The sequence below is a fragment of the Rattus norvegicus genome, chromosome 16 (assembly GCF_036323735.1).
Source record: "Rattus norvegicus strain BN/NHsdMcwi chromosome 16, GRCr8, whole genome shotgun sequence".
NCBI lineage: Eukaryota > Metazoa > Chordata > Mammalia > Rodentia > Muridae > Rattus > Rattus norvegicus.
In genome coordinates, this window is record NC_086034.1 from 77,903,395 (window position 1) to 77,919,983 (window position 16,589).

General features: G+C 47.0%; 1 protein-coding gene and 1 pseudogene across 4 annotated transcripts in view; one reads left to right on the forward strand and one right to left on the reverse strand.

The window, feature by feature from the left end:
- Positions 1 to 16,589, reverse strand: part of Mcph1 (microcephalin 1) — a 202,523-nt gene that overhangs the window by 179,144 nt on the left and 6,790 nt on the right. For all 4 annotated transcript variants that reach the window (XM_006253383.5, NM_001427088.1, XM_063275460.1 and 1 more), the window contains exons 3-4: positions 15,553 to 15,671; positions 1,197 to 1,284 (exon numbers count right to left, since the gene is read on the reverse strand). In XM_006253383.5, the coding sequence (XP_006253445.1) occupies positions 1,197 to 1,284; positions 15,553 to 15,671 (207 nt within the window). The remainder of the gene's footprint in view (positions 1 to 1,196; positions 1,285 to 15,552; positions 15,672 to 16,589) is intronic.
- LOC120097621 (small nucleolar RNA SNORA17) lies at positions 11,260 to 11,362 on the forward strand (annotated as a pseudogene).

A 16,589-nucleotide genomic window follows, 5' to 3' on the forward strand; every position in this document is an offset into this window, starting at 1 on the left:
AAAGTTAAGGTTACTTGCACAGGGAGCCAACAATCCACTCTTACGTTTGTGAGCACAGGTAGTGAATGCACAGCTCACACTAACACCTTTCATATAACCTGACTGTGAGTCCATTCAGGAAAGGCCCGCCACAATGTGCAACACAAAAGTAACTTGATCAAAACCGCACTATTATGTGGCAAAGAAAAGGCGGCCAAGTGAACGCCTTGCTCCACACAGCGACACCGTGTGCAGCAGGCACGTGTGCTGACATCAGTGAGCTGGGTGGGCTCTTACCCATCACTACTCAAGCTGAAGTGTCAGAGGGAGGAAAGCAGCGATGCCTGCTGTGTCTGCGCTTACTAAGCATGTTAAATGGAAGCAGCATGTACTGTCAACGTGTTTTTCCACGTCTTTGACTTCAGCATGTGACAGTCAGGAAGTGCCCAGGATCAGACGAGGAGCTCTGGAGAGACCTAGGGGAGTTGTGTCTTCACAGCTCCGGCACAGTAAACATGATGGATCTAAAATCAGAGGCACGGGGAGGCCACGTATACACTTCTCGTCCACTGGATTCAGCCTTGATTAAGTCATTAAATCTAGCCCTAGTTCTTGTGTAAGCACAGAGTGCTTTGACACTTCACAGTCACTACACTTAGAGAAATACCAGGGCGCTGGAGAGGTGGCTCCACAGTTGGGAGCACTGACTGCTCTCGAGAAAGACATGGGTTCAATTCTCAGTACCCAGTTGGCGGCCTACAACCACGTGCAACTCTAGCCCCAGGAGATCCAATGCCCTCTTCGGGCCTCCATGAGCACCAGGCGTGCATGTGGTGCATGGATACAGACTTAGGCAAAACACACGAACACGAACACGAACAATAAAAATGTAGCAAAAAAGAAAAGAGGCAACAAAGCAACTATGGCTGCCTAGCGTTGGGCACATTTTAATTTCTCAAGGTTAACTACAATCCCTTCCATGTCCTATAGATCACATCAAAGCATTCATAAACTAAAGAAAAACAAAAAGAAAAACAAAACCAAAAAACCAAAACCCCTCTACAGTGAACGAGAAATCCTATGTGAGAATGTCAATGAACTCAACGGCATGCTTAAGATACTCTGAACGCATTTGTGAAAGTCGAGTTTCTAGGAATAAAGATACTAGGGTCCGTACATTCATAACCACCCTGTCCTCAAAGGAATTACATACTTACTTTTCTCCTAATTAGGTTTGGTAAATGTTCATCGGTATTCACTGCAGGGAACAAAGATTCATCGACACGTGCTCCAGCCATCCTGCATCTGTAGAACCACATCAAGGCAGCCCAGTAAGTAACTGTCTTTGCTACACACACACACAACGGGCAGCAGGTTCAAAGTTAGCATACTTTTATGATACACACATACATAGATACTTTCTAAATATGTCACTATACATTAGATCTTCCAAAGCCGTCTTTCCATGGTCTTCCCTGTCCAATGCAAAGGCAGAAGGGAGTCAGGTATATTAGTACATGCCTGTAATATATTAGTACAAGCACTTGGGGAATGAGGAAGGTGGATGAATTTCAAAGATCTACCTGGTGATTGAGAGTGTGTTAGGATGCTCATACAGTAAGTGTGACACACTGAGTTCAATCCCAAGAATTGCCAAAACAAAATCAGCACTCCCCACACACCTCCATTCCCTACCCTGGAGATGTAGGAACCATCCAGCTAGAGAGAGATGGGCAGACTTCTGAGCCAACCAGGGGTTAGAATATACACCCAGGCTGATGGGCTCAGGATCAACGGGCTGTGGAGGAAGTGGCCGATGTATCACACATTAGAGCAAGCCTGAAGGTGAGATTACCCATGGGCACCCTGCAAGTAATTCTCCAGGAAGGAAGCCCCCTCCAAACTCCACAGTGACCAAGAACATGGAAGACTTCTGCCCAGCTCAGAATGAAGTCATCACTGGCCTGATCTAAAACTAAGAGGGTATCATGGATGCACACAGTACAGAGGTAGCCAGCGCCAAGGTAAGGAGAGTGTGCCTAGAAACACGGCAAACGACTGCATAGGCGTGGTTGCACCAGGAACTCACGCTCAACTTCGGCTAATGCCATGGGAAGTGTCACCATCCAGCACATGGAACAATGACAAGGAAATTTCCCAACAGCACCATTCCATCCAGAGGGCTGGGGAAACACAAGGAAGGTGTGACACCTACTGGCAAAAGGGCAGAGCCTCAATCCCAAAGGTAATGGTTTGGTTTGGTTTTAAACTCCCTGGGACACTGCATACTCAGAAATGCGGTTTCAAAGTTTGAACTAAAACAACAAGCTGCACCTCTCTCATCAGCTGTCTGCTGCTTCCTGAGACACCACAGGGAGGGGAGGGACTCAAACCCTTCCCTCCAGGGAAGAAATATTGACAGATATGATAACAAATCTAACAGTATCTTCACTGTCTTTGTTTTTCAATTTTCATAAATATCTTTTAAAATTTATTTTTATTTTATCTTATGGGTATGAACGAGTGTTTTGTCTGCATGTTTTCTGTGCTTCATTTGTTTGTCTTGTATCCACAGAGACGAGAAGAGGCCTTGAGACAGCTGTGAGCTGCCTTGTGGGTACTGGGAATTGAGCCCAGGTCCCCTACAAGAACAGCCAGTGCTCTGAGCCATCGCTCCATCCTGCATAAATATGTTGTCATGGTCTTGCTTTGATTTTGATATTGCTGGATTCTAATTATTTTCTCCTCTCATTCCTCCCACATTTCCTCTCTTCTGCATGCCCTCCTCCCACTAACTGATCCACCCTCTGTAGCTGTAGCCATCCATCCTGTAGATCCTGACAGTGTCCAGGCTCCTCCTTTCCCTCTTACCTCACTCATTACTTCGCCCAGTCGATCTAGCTCATCCCTGTCCTTGCTTGGCCTATGTTCCTTCCCTACCTCAGTGTCACTATACCTACCAGCCTATCTCAGCTTCATTACTCCTGAACAGTTACTGAAGTTACAGGGATGACTTGACTAATATTACAATGTTTGTGGCAAGCCTCTCCAGCGGTTGTGGCTGCGTCTATCTATCTGTAGATAGTTCACAACACTCACAATCCACAGGAAGGACTGACACCTCCACCTTCCAAAACCAGTCCCACTTAAGGATTCAAGTGTTTCAAGTGAAAGAACACAAACAATAAATCCAGGCTTGGTGTTTCACACTTTTAATCCCAGCACTCAGCAGCCAGAGGTAGCGTGAGTTCACAGTCAGCCTGGTCTATCTAGCAAGTTCCAGGTAGCCAGTTACATGATGAGACCCTCAAAAGAGGAATGGAGAAGTCTTGGAGTTTTAAATAGAGCAATAAGAGAAGAAAATAAAAAGAATACAACTAGGAGAGGAAGAAGTCAGTGTTCTTATTTTTAGAAGATACAATCTATTAAGGGGCCATAAAGCCTCCATCATAAATGCCCTGATAAACATTGTTAAGCAAAGTGACGGATACAAAATCAACATAAAAACCAAATAAGTAACTTTTCTAATATCACCAACACACTGAGAAAGATCAGGAGACAATCCCAGTTAGGAGAAAACATCACATGGAGTTCTAGTCTCCGTGAGGACATTTTGCTATGCTCTAGGTGAAGATCGTGTGAAAAAGGGTGTCACACACAGGTCACCCAAAGAATAGGTTTCAGGGGCAAGAGAGTAGCCAAGGACCACTGAAGGTTCACAGTAACAGTGTGGGTAAAGCAGGGCCAGAGACTTAATTAACTAAGCAGTGTTTAGGGAATACAACAGGTTTTGACATCTGGGTTAAATGACAGAGCAAATGCACAATTTTCTCATAGTCCCCTAAATCCCAATAAAACAACAGTAAAAGAAAACAAATGGGACATAAACCAATGAAAATAAGGAGTGGTTAAGAGCTGCCCACAGAACTGGAAAGTAAACAAACAGACAGACAGACAAAAGGAAGCCCAGGCCTAGCAGAGGTGCAGAAGTCAAGGACTCCAGGTCCTCCCCAGCCTGGGGAGTAGACAGCACGAGAGAGGAGCAGAGGAACAGGTCTGGACACAGGTACCTAGAAGCACCCACTCTCCTAGCACCAGGCTGGAGTTCTTAGGTCCATGTGAGATAACTGGAAGCTAACACCTTTGGACATAGGGATGGCAGGCTGCACAGAGGGAAGGGAAAAGCTCTATGTGATGGGAACTGCATTCACGGTGGACTCAAGATCCAACTATCTACTTCCTCTCAGGACTGCAAGCCCAAGCCACTGGCTTGTACGGTGGTGTCAAGAAAAAGAACATCTGTGAGCAAAGGATGCCCCCTGAGGGGGAATGGTAAAAACGAATTTGCTGTGGCTGGAGAGATAACTCGGTGTCAGTGCACTGATACTCTGGAGAGGACCTGGGTTAGTCACATGGTGACTAATAATAATTACTGATAATAACCATCTGTAATGTAACTATAGTTCAGGAGATCTGATGCACTGTTCTGGCCTCTATGGGCACTGCATGCACACAGTACACATACATGGAGTCACTCATACATGTAAAGAAAAGTAAATATATCTTAAAACAAGCACTAGATAGTTCCACAGTAGGTCAAGTCGCAGTGGGGTGGCTGAAAGGGATGACCACCTTTTACCCTGTGATAGTTACTAGGAACTGACAATTCAACCTCTAGGAGACAGGCCTGCAGGTGTGTCTGTAAAGGACTGTCTAGATTAAGGTTAAAATGTCTCTGACAGATTGTTTTGACTACATTAAAGGAGAAAGTGGAGACCCAGCTTAATTGCGGATGAAACCATTCCCTGAGAGAGGGATCTTGGACTGCATAAAACAGGGAGGAGCAGGCTGAGCACTACTAGTGCATGTGCATTCATTGCTCCCTGCTCTTGACCGTGATAGAACAGAATCAACTCTCTCATCCCCCTGCTGCGGTGACATGACTGATATGATGGACTGCCTATAACCTGGAGTTGTGAGTCCAATAAACATTTCCCTAAGTTGCTTGTGTGTGTGTGTGTGTGTGTGTGTGTGTGTGTGTGTGTGTGTGTGTGTGATGTCCATTATTTGATCAGACAAAGGAAACAAACAAAAGAGACAACATAACAGGCCTTGCTAAGAAGCAGCTTCAGGCACTATGTAGCTGCTTTATAGAAAACTGTGCAGACCTGGAAAACTATAAAGGCAGAAAGTGGAGGGACAGTTGCTGAGCTTCAGACATGAGAGCGACAGCTAAACGACACAGGCTTCAATTCAAGGTACAAAGTACTTTAAAATTGAAGAGAGGCTGTACAACTCTGAGTATGTTTGGAAGCAGTGAATTGTATACTTTAACTGAGAAAATTACATGGTATGTAAATTAGGAGTGCAGAGAGGCTGCTATGTATCCACTCTGAATTGCTAAATTCAGATGATGGACAAACCCCAAGTGTGGGTGAAGGCCTGGAACAACAGAACACTCACACTGCTAGAGGAACATAAAACCACGCGGCCACCTTGTTTGGGTGATAAACCACGAGAAATGAAAACACAGAAAGGCACAAACACAAATCTCCATAACAACTCCATTCATAGTAACCAAAAATGGACAACTTCACATTTCCACCCCTGCACCACTGGCCAGCGCACCGCGGTGTGTCCATGCAATGGATACTACTTGGCTAGACAAGCGAAAGGAAACTATTACTGCATGAAACACAGAGAAGTCTCTAAACTATCAATCAAGTGGAGGAAGCCAAACAGTCCATTCGAGAAGAGTCCATCTGTCTGAACTCCTACAGCTGGGAAATAAGCTTCTGCCTACAGAATCCAGACCACAGGCTGTTCAAGGCTGAGGGATGGGAAGAAGGAAGCTGACTGCAAAGGGGCCGGTGGCTCTGGGGCTTATAAAACCCCTATCTTTTGACTTTGGTGGTTATGAGATAACACACCGATCTGTGAACTCAAAGGGGACATTTAGAGACAGTGTCTGGCAGTGTACCCTAGGTTGTTTGGAACTAGTTATAGAGCCCAAGCTGGCCTTGAACTCTCAGTGATCCTCCTGTCTCAGCCTCCCAGATGTTAGTGTTACAGACATGAGCCATCACACTTGGTTTAGGCCACACTTTTACAAAGCTGCTTTTAAGAGAGGCCCCTCACTTAAGCCTACAAAAGCCCACAGCTTCAGAATGGTCTTACAGGAGAGCTGGGTGCACTGACTCACGCTAATGACCCCAACGCTTGGGATGCAGAGGCACAAAGGCCGCTGAAGGCCAGCCTGAGCCACAGTTAGATGGTGAGAGGAGACAAGGTGGGAGATGAAAGGAAAGAAAGCCCCGCAAGAACAGCAAGAGAGAGGCAGGAGGGAAACGTGTCTCATGGATCTTCTCTAGCCCAGTTATGAGTTTAACAGAGCAGTTCTTACCAGCTTGTTCTACTGAAGAGAAAAAGGAGATGGTTCAGGCTCATCTGAACAGGAGAGCAACTGAACCTGGGGAGCCAACGACCATGTGTAGAATATCCCAGTCACCATAAGCGCAAGGTCAGCTCACATGCACTGTGCACCAGCTCTGGTGTGTAAGAGCTGCCAGCTTCCTTCTAGTTTATAAAGCTGTCTAGCACTCAGACCATCTGCCCACGTTCATAAACTTACTAGTCATCTTTCGTAGGTATCAGTTTGGGGAAACTATCTATACTAGATTTATACTAGTTAGAACTAGAGGAGGTGCATGTTGTCCTACTCTACAACAAGTGTCTCAACAATTCACTGAGCAGAGTGACAGGATGTGAAGGCTCAGATCCGGAATTCAGTTAGTCCCCACATGAAGGGAAACACAGTGCCAGCAACAAAAATCTAGGCAAGGGACTTACCTGTCCACACAGGTGAACAGGTAAGAAGCACTGACGAAATCTCACGCTGAGCTAGGCACGGTTATACACACTTCTCATCTCAGCATGCGGGAGGCAGAGGCAGGTGGATTCGTGAGTTCCAGGCTGACATGATCTATACAGTGAGTTCCAAGTCACTCCAGGTTACAAAGTGAGACCTTGTCTCAAAAGCAGAAACCAGGGTTAGAGACAGATCAGTAATTAAGGGCGTGTACTATTTTTCCAGAAGACCGTTCGACTCCCAGAATGTATGTCAGGCAGGCCACAACCAGCTTTCTGTCCAACATCAAGGAGAGCGAATTCTTCTGGCCTCCTTGGGTAACTCATATGCACATACTCACACAGACACATAATTAACAACGATAAAGCAAATCCCACCAATAACAGAAAGCCTCACATTTATCCACAGATATGCATGATTAACGGAAAGCACTTCCTATTAGACGTCTACAGATCTTCAGAAATGTGTGACATTAGTGCCCCATCTAGTGGCCAAGGAGAAAAATGTTTCAAGGCAGCCCCGACAATGGATCCAGTTCTTTTTTTTTTTTTTGGTTCTTTTTTTTGGAGCTGGGGACCGAACCCAGGGCCTTGCGCTTCCTAGGCAAGCACTCTACCGCTGAGCTAAATCCCCAGCCCCAATGGATCCAGTTCTAGCCACCTCAGAGCCCAGGCAGGTGCCACTAGGACCCCTGTCACTTCCCACTTCCACACCTGGGCCAGCCCCGGTCCTCCTTCACCTCCACCAAACTGTTGCCTTTCACCCTCTAAAGCCGTTAGTGAGTCTCCAACACAGACATATCGCACGCATCAGGTACTGAGGGGTTGAACGGGTAAGGACATAGCTGAAAATTCAGTCAGCTAGCACGTGATCACAACAGGTATCCCCCCGAGGCACATGGAAGAACACGGGCAGGAGTGTTTAAAGGGTCTCTTAGCAGAGAAAACACAAGTGTATCTGAACTGGGACCTGAGCTTTAGGCACTGAGCACCAGGTTGGATCCAGTAAGGGTCAGAACAAAGCAGACTGTCCCCCAGTCTCCATTCTTCCCCAGGATGACTGGCTCCAGAGTCTAAATGGTGGCAAGACACAGACTACGTATGCTCTCAGAACCCTGTTGGAGGCGTCTGTAACTGAACTAGGTGCTAAAAGAGAACACGTAATTACAAGAAGGAAGGGAAGGCACTTGGGGAATAACATAGTGCCCGCTGCTAAGTCACCTGAAATTTGCCAGCCCCGACTTTCCTCATCATGCCACATTAGACACCTTTCTTACCTTCTGTAAGCCTAATACCACCTAGAGTCCAGCCTCCTCTTCTAAGAGGGCGATCAGCATGAACGAGGTGTGCATACCCTAGGGGTTTTGTGGAGACTTTGAGAAGGGAGCCAGACAACCTCTTAGAGCAGTGCACTTACTGATCACTACTTCGGTCACCAACTGCTTTGGAGAGATGAGTGGCCGCTGCAGGTTTCTCATGACACCATCGCCTGCTTGCTAGCCACCTGACCCCTAAGGACTGCTCCTCCACAGACCTAGGGCCTGCCTCTGCAGCAGTCATCAGGCTTCCTTTAACAGGTTGACAACAGCTAATAGATACATTTCGATGCTTTCTGTGTTAGTCTTTTAAAATTTTAACTTTCTTCAGAAAACCTAGGAGACGAGAGCCAGGCTGATCTTTATTCTGTCTTCATTGTTTATTTTTTTTTTCAGATATAAGTTTTTCTGTTCTCTAAAAGGGCATTTTTATCAGAGACTTACTGTCTGAAGCCTTGAGTCCCCACACAATGGGAATCTGGTGACCCTAGATGTCACACACTTGACCACTGCCAATGAAAAACAGGGGAGTGACCCTGAGCAGTTAAAAGCTGTGTGTGAGGGTTAGGGATTTAGCTCAGTGGTAGAGCGCTTGCCTAGGAAGCGCAAGGCCCTGGGTTTGGTCCCCAGCTCCGAAAAAAAAAGAACCAAAAAAAAAAGAAGAAGCTCTCTCTCTCTCTCTCTCTCTCTCTCTCTCTGTGTGTGTGTGTGTGTGTGTGTGTGTGTGTGTGTGTGTGTGTGTGTATGTGAGCTCTGCAGGTATGCTCATTTTATGATACAGATATGCAAATCCAAGGACAGCTTTCTTATCGCATGGGTTCCGGTAAAACTCAGGTCATCCAGCATGGTATCAAGTATCTGAGCCATCTCAAAGGTTCACAACTTTCTTTATCTTTTATGCCACTTACTTAACCTATCAAACCATGAAAATACCTTTAGCATTTCTGTTATATCCACATATAGATTTTGCTTTTTAACAATACACATAGACTTTTAGTTAAATGATACTGGAGCATCCTTAACATATTTGTATATTAAGAAATGGCCCACTTTTTAAAAATAATCTTTTATAATTTTATTTTTATTACATGTATTTATTTTATGTGTACGGTACCCACAGAGGTAAGAGGAGGCCATTGACTCCCTGAAACTGGAGCTGCAGATGCTCCGTGTGGGTGCTGGGAACTGAACCTGGGGACTCTGTAAGAACAATATGTGCCTTTAACACTGGGCACGGCTCCAGCCACTGCCCCACTGCTTAATAAATCTAAAACAAGACTTTATATGGGAGAGGGTATGGCTCAGTTGGTAGTATATTTCCTAGTATGTATAGAGCTCTGGGCTGAAGCCAGTACAGCATAAAGCAGGGCTATGGTGCTAGGGCGTCTTTAACCTTGAACTCGGGAGTCAAAACCTGTGCCCCAAGCCAAGTCTGGCCACTTAAACCAATTAAAAGAGCCAAATTTTGCCTCTAAAAACATTTCAGGTTAAAAATTTGGAAATGAGTAGGTGGCCCCATCCCCCAACTTGGGGCCTTGCCTCACTCTGGATATGGTCTCCACAGGCTCTCCCTCCCCTTTGTTGGGCATTTCAGCTAATCTCGCCCCAGTTGGGTCCAGGGAATCTCTTGCTTTTCTGGCATCTGGGACTTTCTGGTGGCCATATCCCCCATTGCTACACACCTCTGTTCAATTCCTGACCCTCTGTATATCATACCCATCTCCTCCCATACCTGATCCTGCCCTCTCCTTTCCCCTCCCCCTTCTTTCTTCCTCCCAAATCCTTTTCACCCTCTATCTCCTGTGAGTATTTTGTTCTCCCTTCTAAGGAGGACTGAAGCATCCATACTTTGGTCCTCCTTCTTATTGAGCTTCATGTGGTCTGTGAATTGAATTGTGAGTGTTCCAAGCTTCTGGGCAAATATCTACTTATCAGTGAGTACATACCATGTGTGCTCTTTTGTGACTGGGTTACCTCACTCACAATGATATTTTCTAGTTCCCATTTGCCTGTGGATTTCATGAAGTCATTGTTTTTAATAGCTGAGTAGTACTCCACTGTGTGAAGGTACCACATTTTCTGTATCCATTCCTCTGTTGAAGGACATCTGGCTTCTTTCCAGCTTCTGGCTATCACAAATAAGGTTGCTATGAACATAGAGGAGCACGTGTCCTTGTTATATGTTGGAGCATCTTTTGGGTGTATGCTCAGGAGTTATAGCTGGGTCCTCAGGGAGTACTATGTCCAATTTTCTGAGGAAACTCCAGACTGATTTCCACAGTGGTTGTGCCAGCTTGTAATCCCACCAACAATGGAGGAGTGTTCCTCTTTCTCCACATCCTCAACAACATCGGTTATCACCTGAGTTTTTGATCTTTGCTATTCTGATTGGTGTGAGGTAGAATCTCAGAATTGTTTTGACTTGCATTTCCCTGATGACTAAGGATGTTGAATATTTCTTTAGGTGCCTCTCCACCATTCAAAATTCCTCAGCTGAGAATTCTTTGTTTAGCTCTGTACCCCATTTTTAATAGGGTTATTTGATTCTCTGGAGTCTAACTTCTTGAGTCTTTTGTATATTAGCCCTCTATCAGATGTAGGATTGATAAACATCTTTTCCCAATCTGTTGGTTGCCGTTTTGTCCTATTGACAGTGCCCTTTGCCTTATAAAAGCTTTTGCTCCTGTCTAAAGGAAATACAGGGACAAAGTGTGGAGCAGAGACTGAAGGAAAGGCCATCCAGAGACACTCCCTACCTAGGGATCCATCCCATATACAGACACAAAACCCAGACACTATTGCTGATGCCAAGAAGTGCACGCTGACAGGAACCTGACATAGCTGTCTCCTGAGAGGCTCTGCCAGAGCCTGACAAACACAGATGCAGATGCTCACAGCCAACCATTGGAGCACAGGGACCCTAATGGAGGAGTTAGGAAAAGGACTGAAGGAGCTGAAGGAGTTTCTTTTCTTGGCATCTGGGACTGGGGTAATGGAATAGGGGGTTTGTGGAGGGGAAACCAGGAAAGAGGGTAACATTTGAAATGTAAATAAATAAAATATCCAATAAAAAACAAAAAGAGGGGGAAAAGAAACCATTGTTAAGTGTGGCTATGTCAGTAGATGGCAGAGAGGAGAGGCCATGGTCTGTGCTCAGTGTTCTGACTTGTGAATATCTGAATGATTAGTAGCCTAACATTCCCTAAGAAAAGCCAAGTCTGACATGCCCACCAATCAGGGACTATGGGCCCCAGGTGGGGTGAAGACCCTTGCAAGGATGACAAGCCTGAGGAAGCCCATGGCCTGCACCATGCCCGAGCTGAGTCCTGCCCAGTGTCACAATGCACCAGCGGGACATAGCACTCCTGAGATGGCCCCAGACACTCAGAGACCCTGGATGCCACTGGGGCAAGTAAGTTGTGGAGAAATGGAAGAGAAAGGGAAACAGAAAGAAGGGTGTGGGCACAATGATGAGAGAGAGGCAGAACTCAAGGGTAGTGAGGAGCGGCCTGAAGTGAGTAGCCAGTGATGCCACCTGGGGCCATGGTGGGGTCCTAGTCTGTGCTGCCACTGGCCCAGCAGCTGCCAGAGTCTATTACCATCAAAAACCAGGTACCTATCCTGGGTCTGGGAAGCCGCCCTGGAGTATATTCGGTCTGAGGGCTGTGCAGAACTGGCCCCTCATTTTGTAGGAGTTGTAGGTGAACTGGCCCCACCACTGTCTTCCACGTGGTGGCATGGACGAAGGAGGAAATACCCTCCTTCTTCCCAATTTGTCCCTTGACACCTGAGACAGGTGTGAAACCTGGCCCTGGGTTAACTGTAGCACTTAGCAGACTGGGCCCTGCATCTCGCCTGGGCAGCATAGTAGAGCTGACCCTGCTGTGTGGGGGGTGTGAAGGAGAGCCCCAAGGGCATACATTTGGAAGAGCTGGCCCTGTTACCTGTCGGCAGTGTGGTGACACAGGCGAGGAAAAGATGCCCTTTGCCAAATACGGCAGGCAAGAGAGCTGGTCCCAAGGTCATCAGAGTGGGAAAGCTGGCCCTGCCCCTCACCAACTGCAGCACTCAGGAGAGAAGGCCCTGCAACTCCCCTAGGGGACACAGCCCTGGATGTAGGGGTTTTGGATGAGCTGGTCCTAAGGACATGGGCATGGGGGAGCCAGCCCGGGCTCTTGTGTGCTGTGTGGTGGTATCAGTGAGAGAGACCCACCCCCCCCCGTTTTGCCCTTACCCTGGTGGTGGGCAGGAAAGCTGGCCAACAGGGTCAATGAGAGCAGGAGCCCTGCCCCTCATCTGGGCAGCACAGAAGACTCGGCCCTGGATGTGGGGGCTGCAGGTGAGCCTGCCCCAAGGACATGAGCATGGGAGAGCATGTTCTGCCTCCTGTCTCCTGGGCAGTGGTGTGGACAAGGAAGAAATGTCCTCCCCTCCCATGTCCCTTGCCATCTACGGCAGGTGGGAGAGTCAGCCCTGGGGTCATGAAAGTGGGAAAACTGGCCATGACTCTCACTGGCTGCAACACTCGAGAGCTGTCCCTCGTGCTGTGAGAGTTGCTGGTGGTGCTGGTAAGCTAGCCTTGAGGGCATGGGAGTGGAAGGGCTGGCGGGCTGATCATCCAGGTCTTTGAATTGGCCCACCCCAACATCTACCTCATCAATGAGTGCATGAAGGGACTGGTCCTATTGATCCAAAACTACAGATTTCCATGAGGCAGGGCAACAATAGGATGTCTGAGAGGAGTCCCAGCGAGGGTCCAGTGCTGACAGGGTAGCAGAGGCCAGAGGCCTCAGACCAGACCAAGTCCTTGCAATGAACATTTGCAAACAAAGAAGTACAGAAATGGACTGTCCTGTGGGATACGCTGGGACACGCTGCGACATGCTACAGCTTCCACAGTGAGGAAGTGGCAAGGGTAGAGGGTGGGTATGAGGGGACGGGAAGATGAGTGGGGTTGGGGTACATGATATGAAATTCAAAGAACCAATAAATAAAACAAAATGAAAGGGAGACAGGGAGACAAATTAACAGTGGGAAGCATACCCACATACCCATCCCTTCTGCATACAAATAATTAAATAGTAATAAAGATTTTTAAATTTTATTTATTTGTTTGTTTATTTATTTATTTTTTAGTACCACCCTGCTGGTGCTAAGTGAACTGGAGACTTTCCCAGTGAGGACAGGACCACACACATCTGAGGTCAGAAATAGGATACATACTGACAGTTCAGCTGTGTTTTCCCAAATAGAAACTCTCCATTCTTCAGTGTCTTACCCAATTCCATCTCACCCTGACTTCCAGACCCAGACACACTCAAGTTCTTTATTTCTCCTCCATCTGCTTACCAAGGCTCACTGCTAGTATGTACTTTAATTAAGCCCCAGGCAGATGGCGCCTATATCTTAATTACCCATCTCTCCCTGAATTTGTCTTCCCACTCAGATGCCTGTCACCTGCACTGAGCATTGTCTAAGGAAGTACCAGAAACTGGATTTGGCCCAGCTCAGTAGAAGGTCCTGACTCTGACGTGTATCATTCCAGCTAACATCCACCCCCACGTCTCTAAAGCCTACCCCATCCCAGCCAATGGCCACACCATCTTTTTGGTTCTGAGTTCAGTTCCCAGCCTAGTTCAGGTAATGAACAGCAGCCTTCCTCAGCAAGCCCATGTATACAGAAAATTATACACATACATACACACACGACTTTAAAATCCTGAACTAGTCAGACATCACTACACTGCTACCATTCTGGTCTGGTCTGAACGCCCATCAGCTCCCCATCACTGTTGGTTTCCACCCTAACCAGTTTCCAGCACAATTCTGTTGTGGTAAATATCAATATCAGTTTGGGGTTTCTACTCCACCTCTGATCATTTAGTTCCCAGATAAAAGACATAACATTTTTTATATTTATAATAAGCCTGAACAGCATTAGAGCTGGGCAGATATCTACTCTCTAAGCCATTAGTATCTACTTGCCTACCAGTAATCCCAAGTTATAACTTGGCATGTTCTGCCTAGGCTGCTCTCACTCTGACTGGCTAGCCCACGTGGGCAGTTCTCATCTCATGGTGCCTTCCTCTCTCTTCTCTCTGCTCCTCAGGCATCTTCCTAGTGATCGTGCCTCAGACCCCAAGTCAGGGAACCGAAGCTGCGCCTACCTCTCCTCTGCTCAGCTATATAGGCATCTTTATTCAACCTATAGTTTTAAATTAAGGAGCACGGTTTGCACAAAAGCTGGTGAACATGACGAGACATTTGTAGGCCTAATTCTTTAGTACAGAATTTAGCATTACAATAGCAACAGGCCAAACCTTACCACAAGTCTACTTCACCCCCACAGGAGTCTCCACAGTGTTTCCTGACCTATTGACCTTAATTCCTACCCAAGTTTCCCTTTGATGGAGGGATTGTGTCCTCCAAATCTACAAACTGATATTCCTAACTACCAAAGCCCCAAAGTGACTGCATTTGGAGACAGGATATTTGTGGACTGTTGTCTATATGCAGGTGAGGGAAGGCACAAGATAAGGCCCTGTGATGGGGCAGTGAAAAAGTAAGGCGGGTGCAGAGTTTTGGAGAGAGGAGAAGGAAGGACAACGAAGATCGAGGAGGAGAAGGAAGGATGACCCACCCTGTGTGGTTTTAAATGGCCACAGGTAGATATGAATATCATATAAGGGATGGATTTTTATAGGACAATTTGTCTTATCTAGGTAGGCAGTTTATATCAATATTAATTGCCTCTGAGTTTATTGTGTGGGCGTTTTGTGAAGTGAGAATTTACTGATATAAATCTGATTGATAAATTACAAGTTTCTAGAGTTTTGATTTTAACAGGCTACTGGGAGTTGTGACTATAACCACAGGGGACAGATGCTGGGACTGTGAGCAGAGTCAGCAGCAAGAGAGCCCTGAGACAGCCGGGGCTAGTCCTGGAGGTGGAGAGATTGCTTCAGGGCCAGGGAGTAGCGGGTGGCAGCGTGGGATGGAAAATGGAACCAAAGAAACATGGGTGAGGGACGACTTGAGAACTCTGGGCCAGAGAGCTGGCCAGGATGGGAACACCCCACTGGTCCATGTGGCCTGCTGGGGCCAGCGCTAACGTGGCATGGTGTCCCGCCATCTTCTTTAATGTTTACTACAACAGGTATTAAAGAAGTAACATGACCTTTTAAGTGTTAATTAGGACAAAGACACAAACAGAGGGAACGTCATGGGAACACGGGAAGAAGATGGCCACGCTCAGGCCAACGATGTCTCAAGAGAAACAACCCACAGCCACCCGAGACATTCACTTCCCACCGCTGTGAGAAAACGAGTTCCTGCACAGCAAGTGTGCGGCACGTTGTCAACGGTCACGGGCTCCAAGGCGACTACTTACTTTTCAACCCAGAGGACGGAAACCAGCTTTGCCCTGATCTTCTGGGCTTTGTCCCACGTGCTCTGATACCCATCTTTGAAGATCACATGGGTCACTTGCTTGTTCAACGTTTTTGACACCTGTGGACAAAACGAAAATAACAAAATATTCATTGCTGTTTACCCATAATTTCTTAAATAAAGTGATCAACCCAGAAATGTTCCTGTCCAAAGGAAAGAGAGGGAGAAAAAATGGAGCAGAGACTGAAGGAAGGGCCATCGGGGGACCACTCCACCTGGGGATCCATCCTGTCTGCAGACACCAAACTCAGACACTGTTGCCCTTGCCACGAGGCACTTGCTGACAGGAACCTGGTGTGGCTGTTCCCTGGGAGGTCGGCCAGCTCCTGACCAATGCAGATGCCACACTTGCAGCCAACCATCAGCCGGAGCTTGGGGACCCTGGTGGGGGACCCGGTGGAAGGAGTGAAGGGGGACTGTAACCCCAGAGGAAGAACAATGTCAGCTGGCTGGACCACCCAGTGCTCCCAGGGACTGGATCACCAACCAAGGAGTGTACAGGGAGGGATCTAGATACATATGTATCAGAGGATGGCCTTGTCTGAATCATTGGGAGAGGAGGCCCTTGGTCCTGTGGATGTTTGATGCCCCAGCATAGGGGGATGCTGGAGCAGTGGGGCAGGAGTGGATGGGTAGGTGGGGGAGCACCCTCATAGAGGCAAAGGGAAGCAGGGGAAGGGGGGAGAGCGGATGGCATGGGGGGTTGTAGAGGGGTAACTGGGAAGGGGGATATCATTGAGATGTAAATGATAGGAATGATTAATTAAAAAAAAAAGACCACTCAAAATCTGTCAAAATGAAATGATCAAAAAACCCTTATCCCAGAATTTCACTTCTGAATACATCAGAAAAATACTGTAGTGAATATGGAAAGATGCTTGAAAAAACACACCTGCTTTTGCATAGCATGGTGCTACACAACGTTAATCCCAGCACCCAGTCTTCAAGAAGCAGAAGCAGGAGGATCTCTATGAGTTT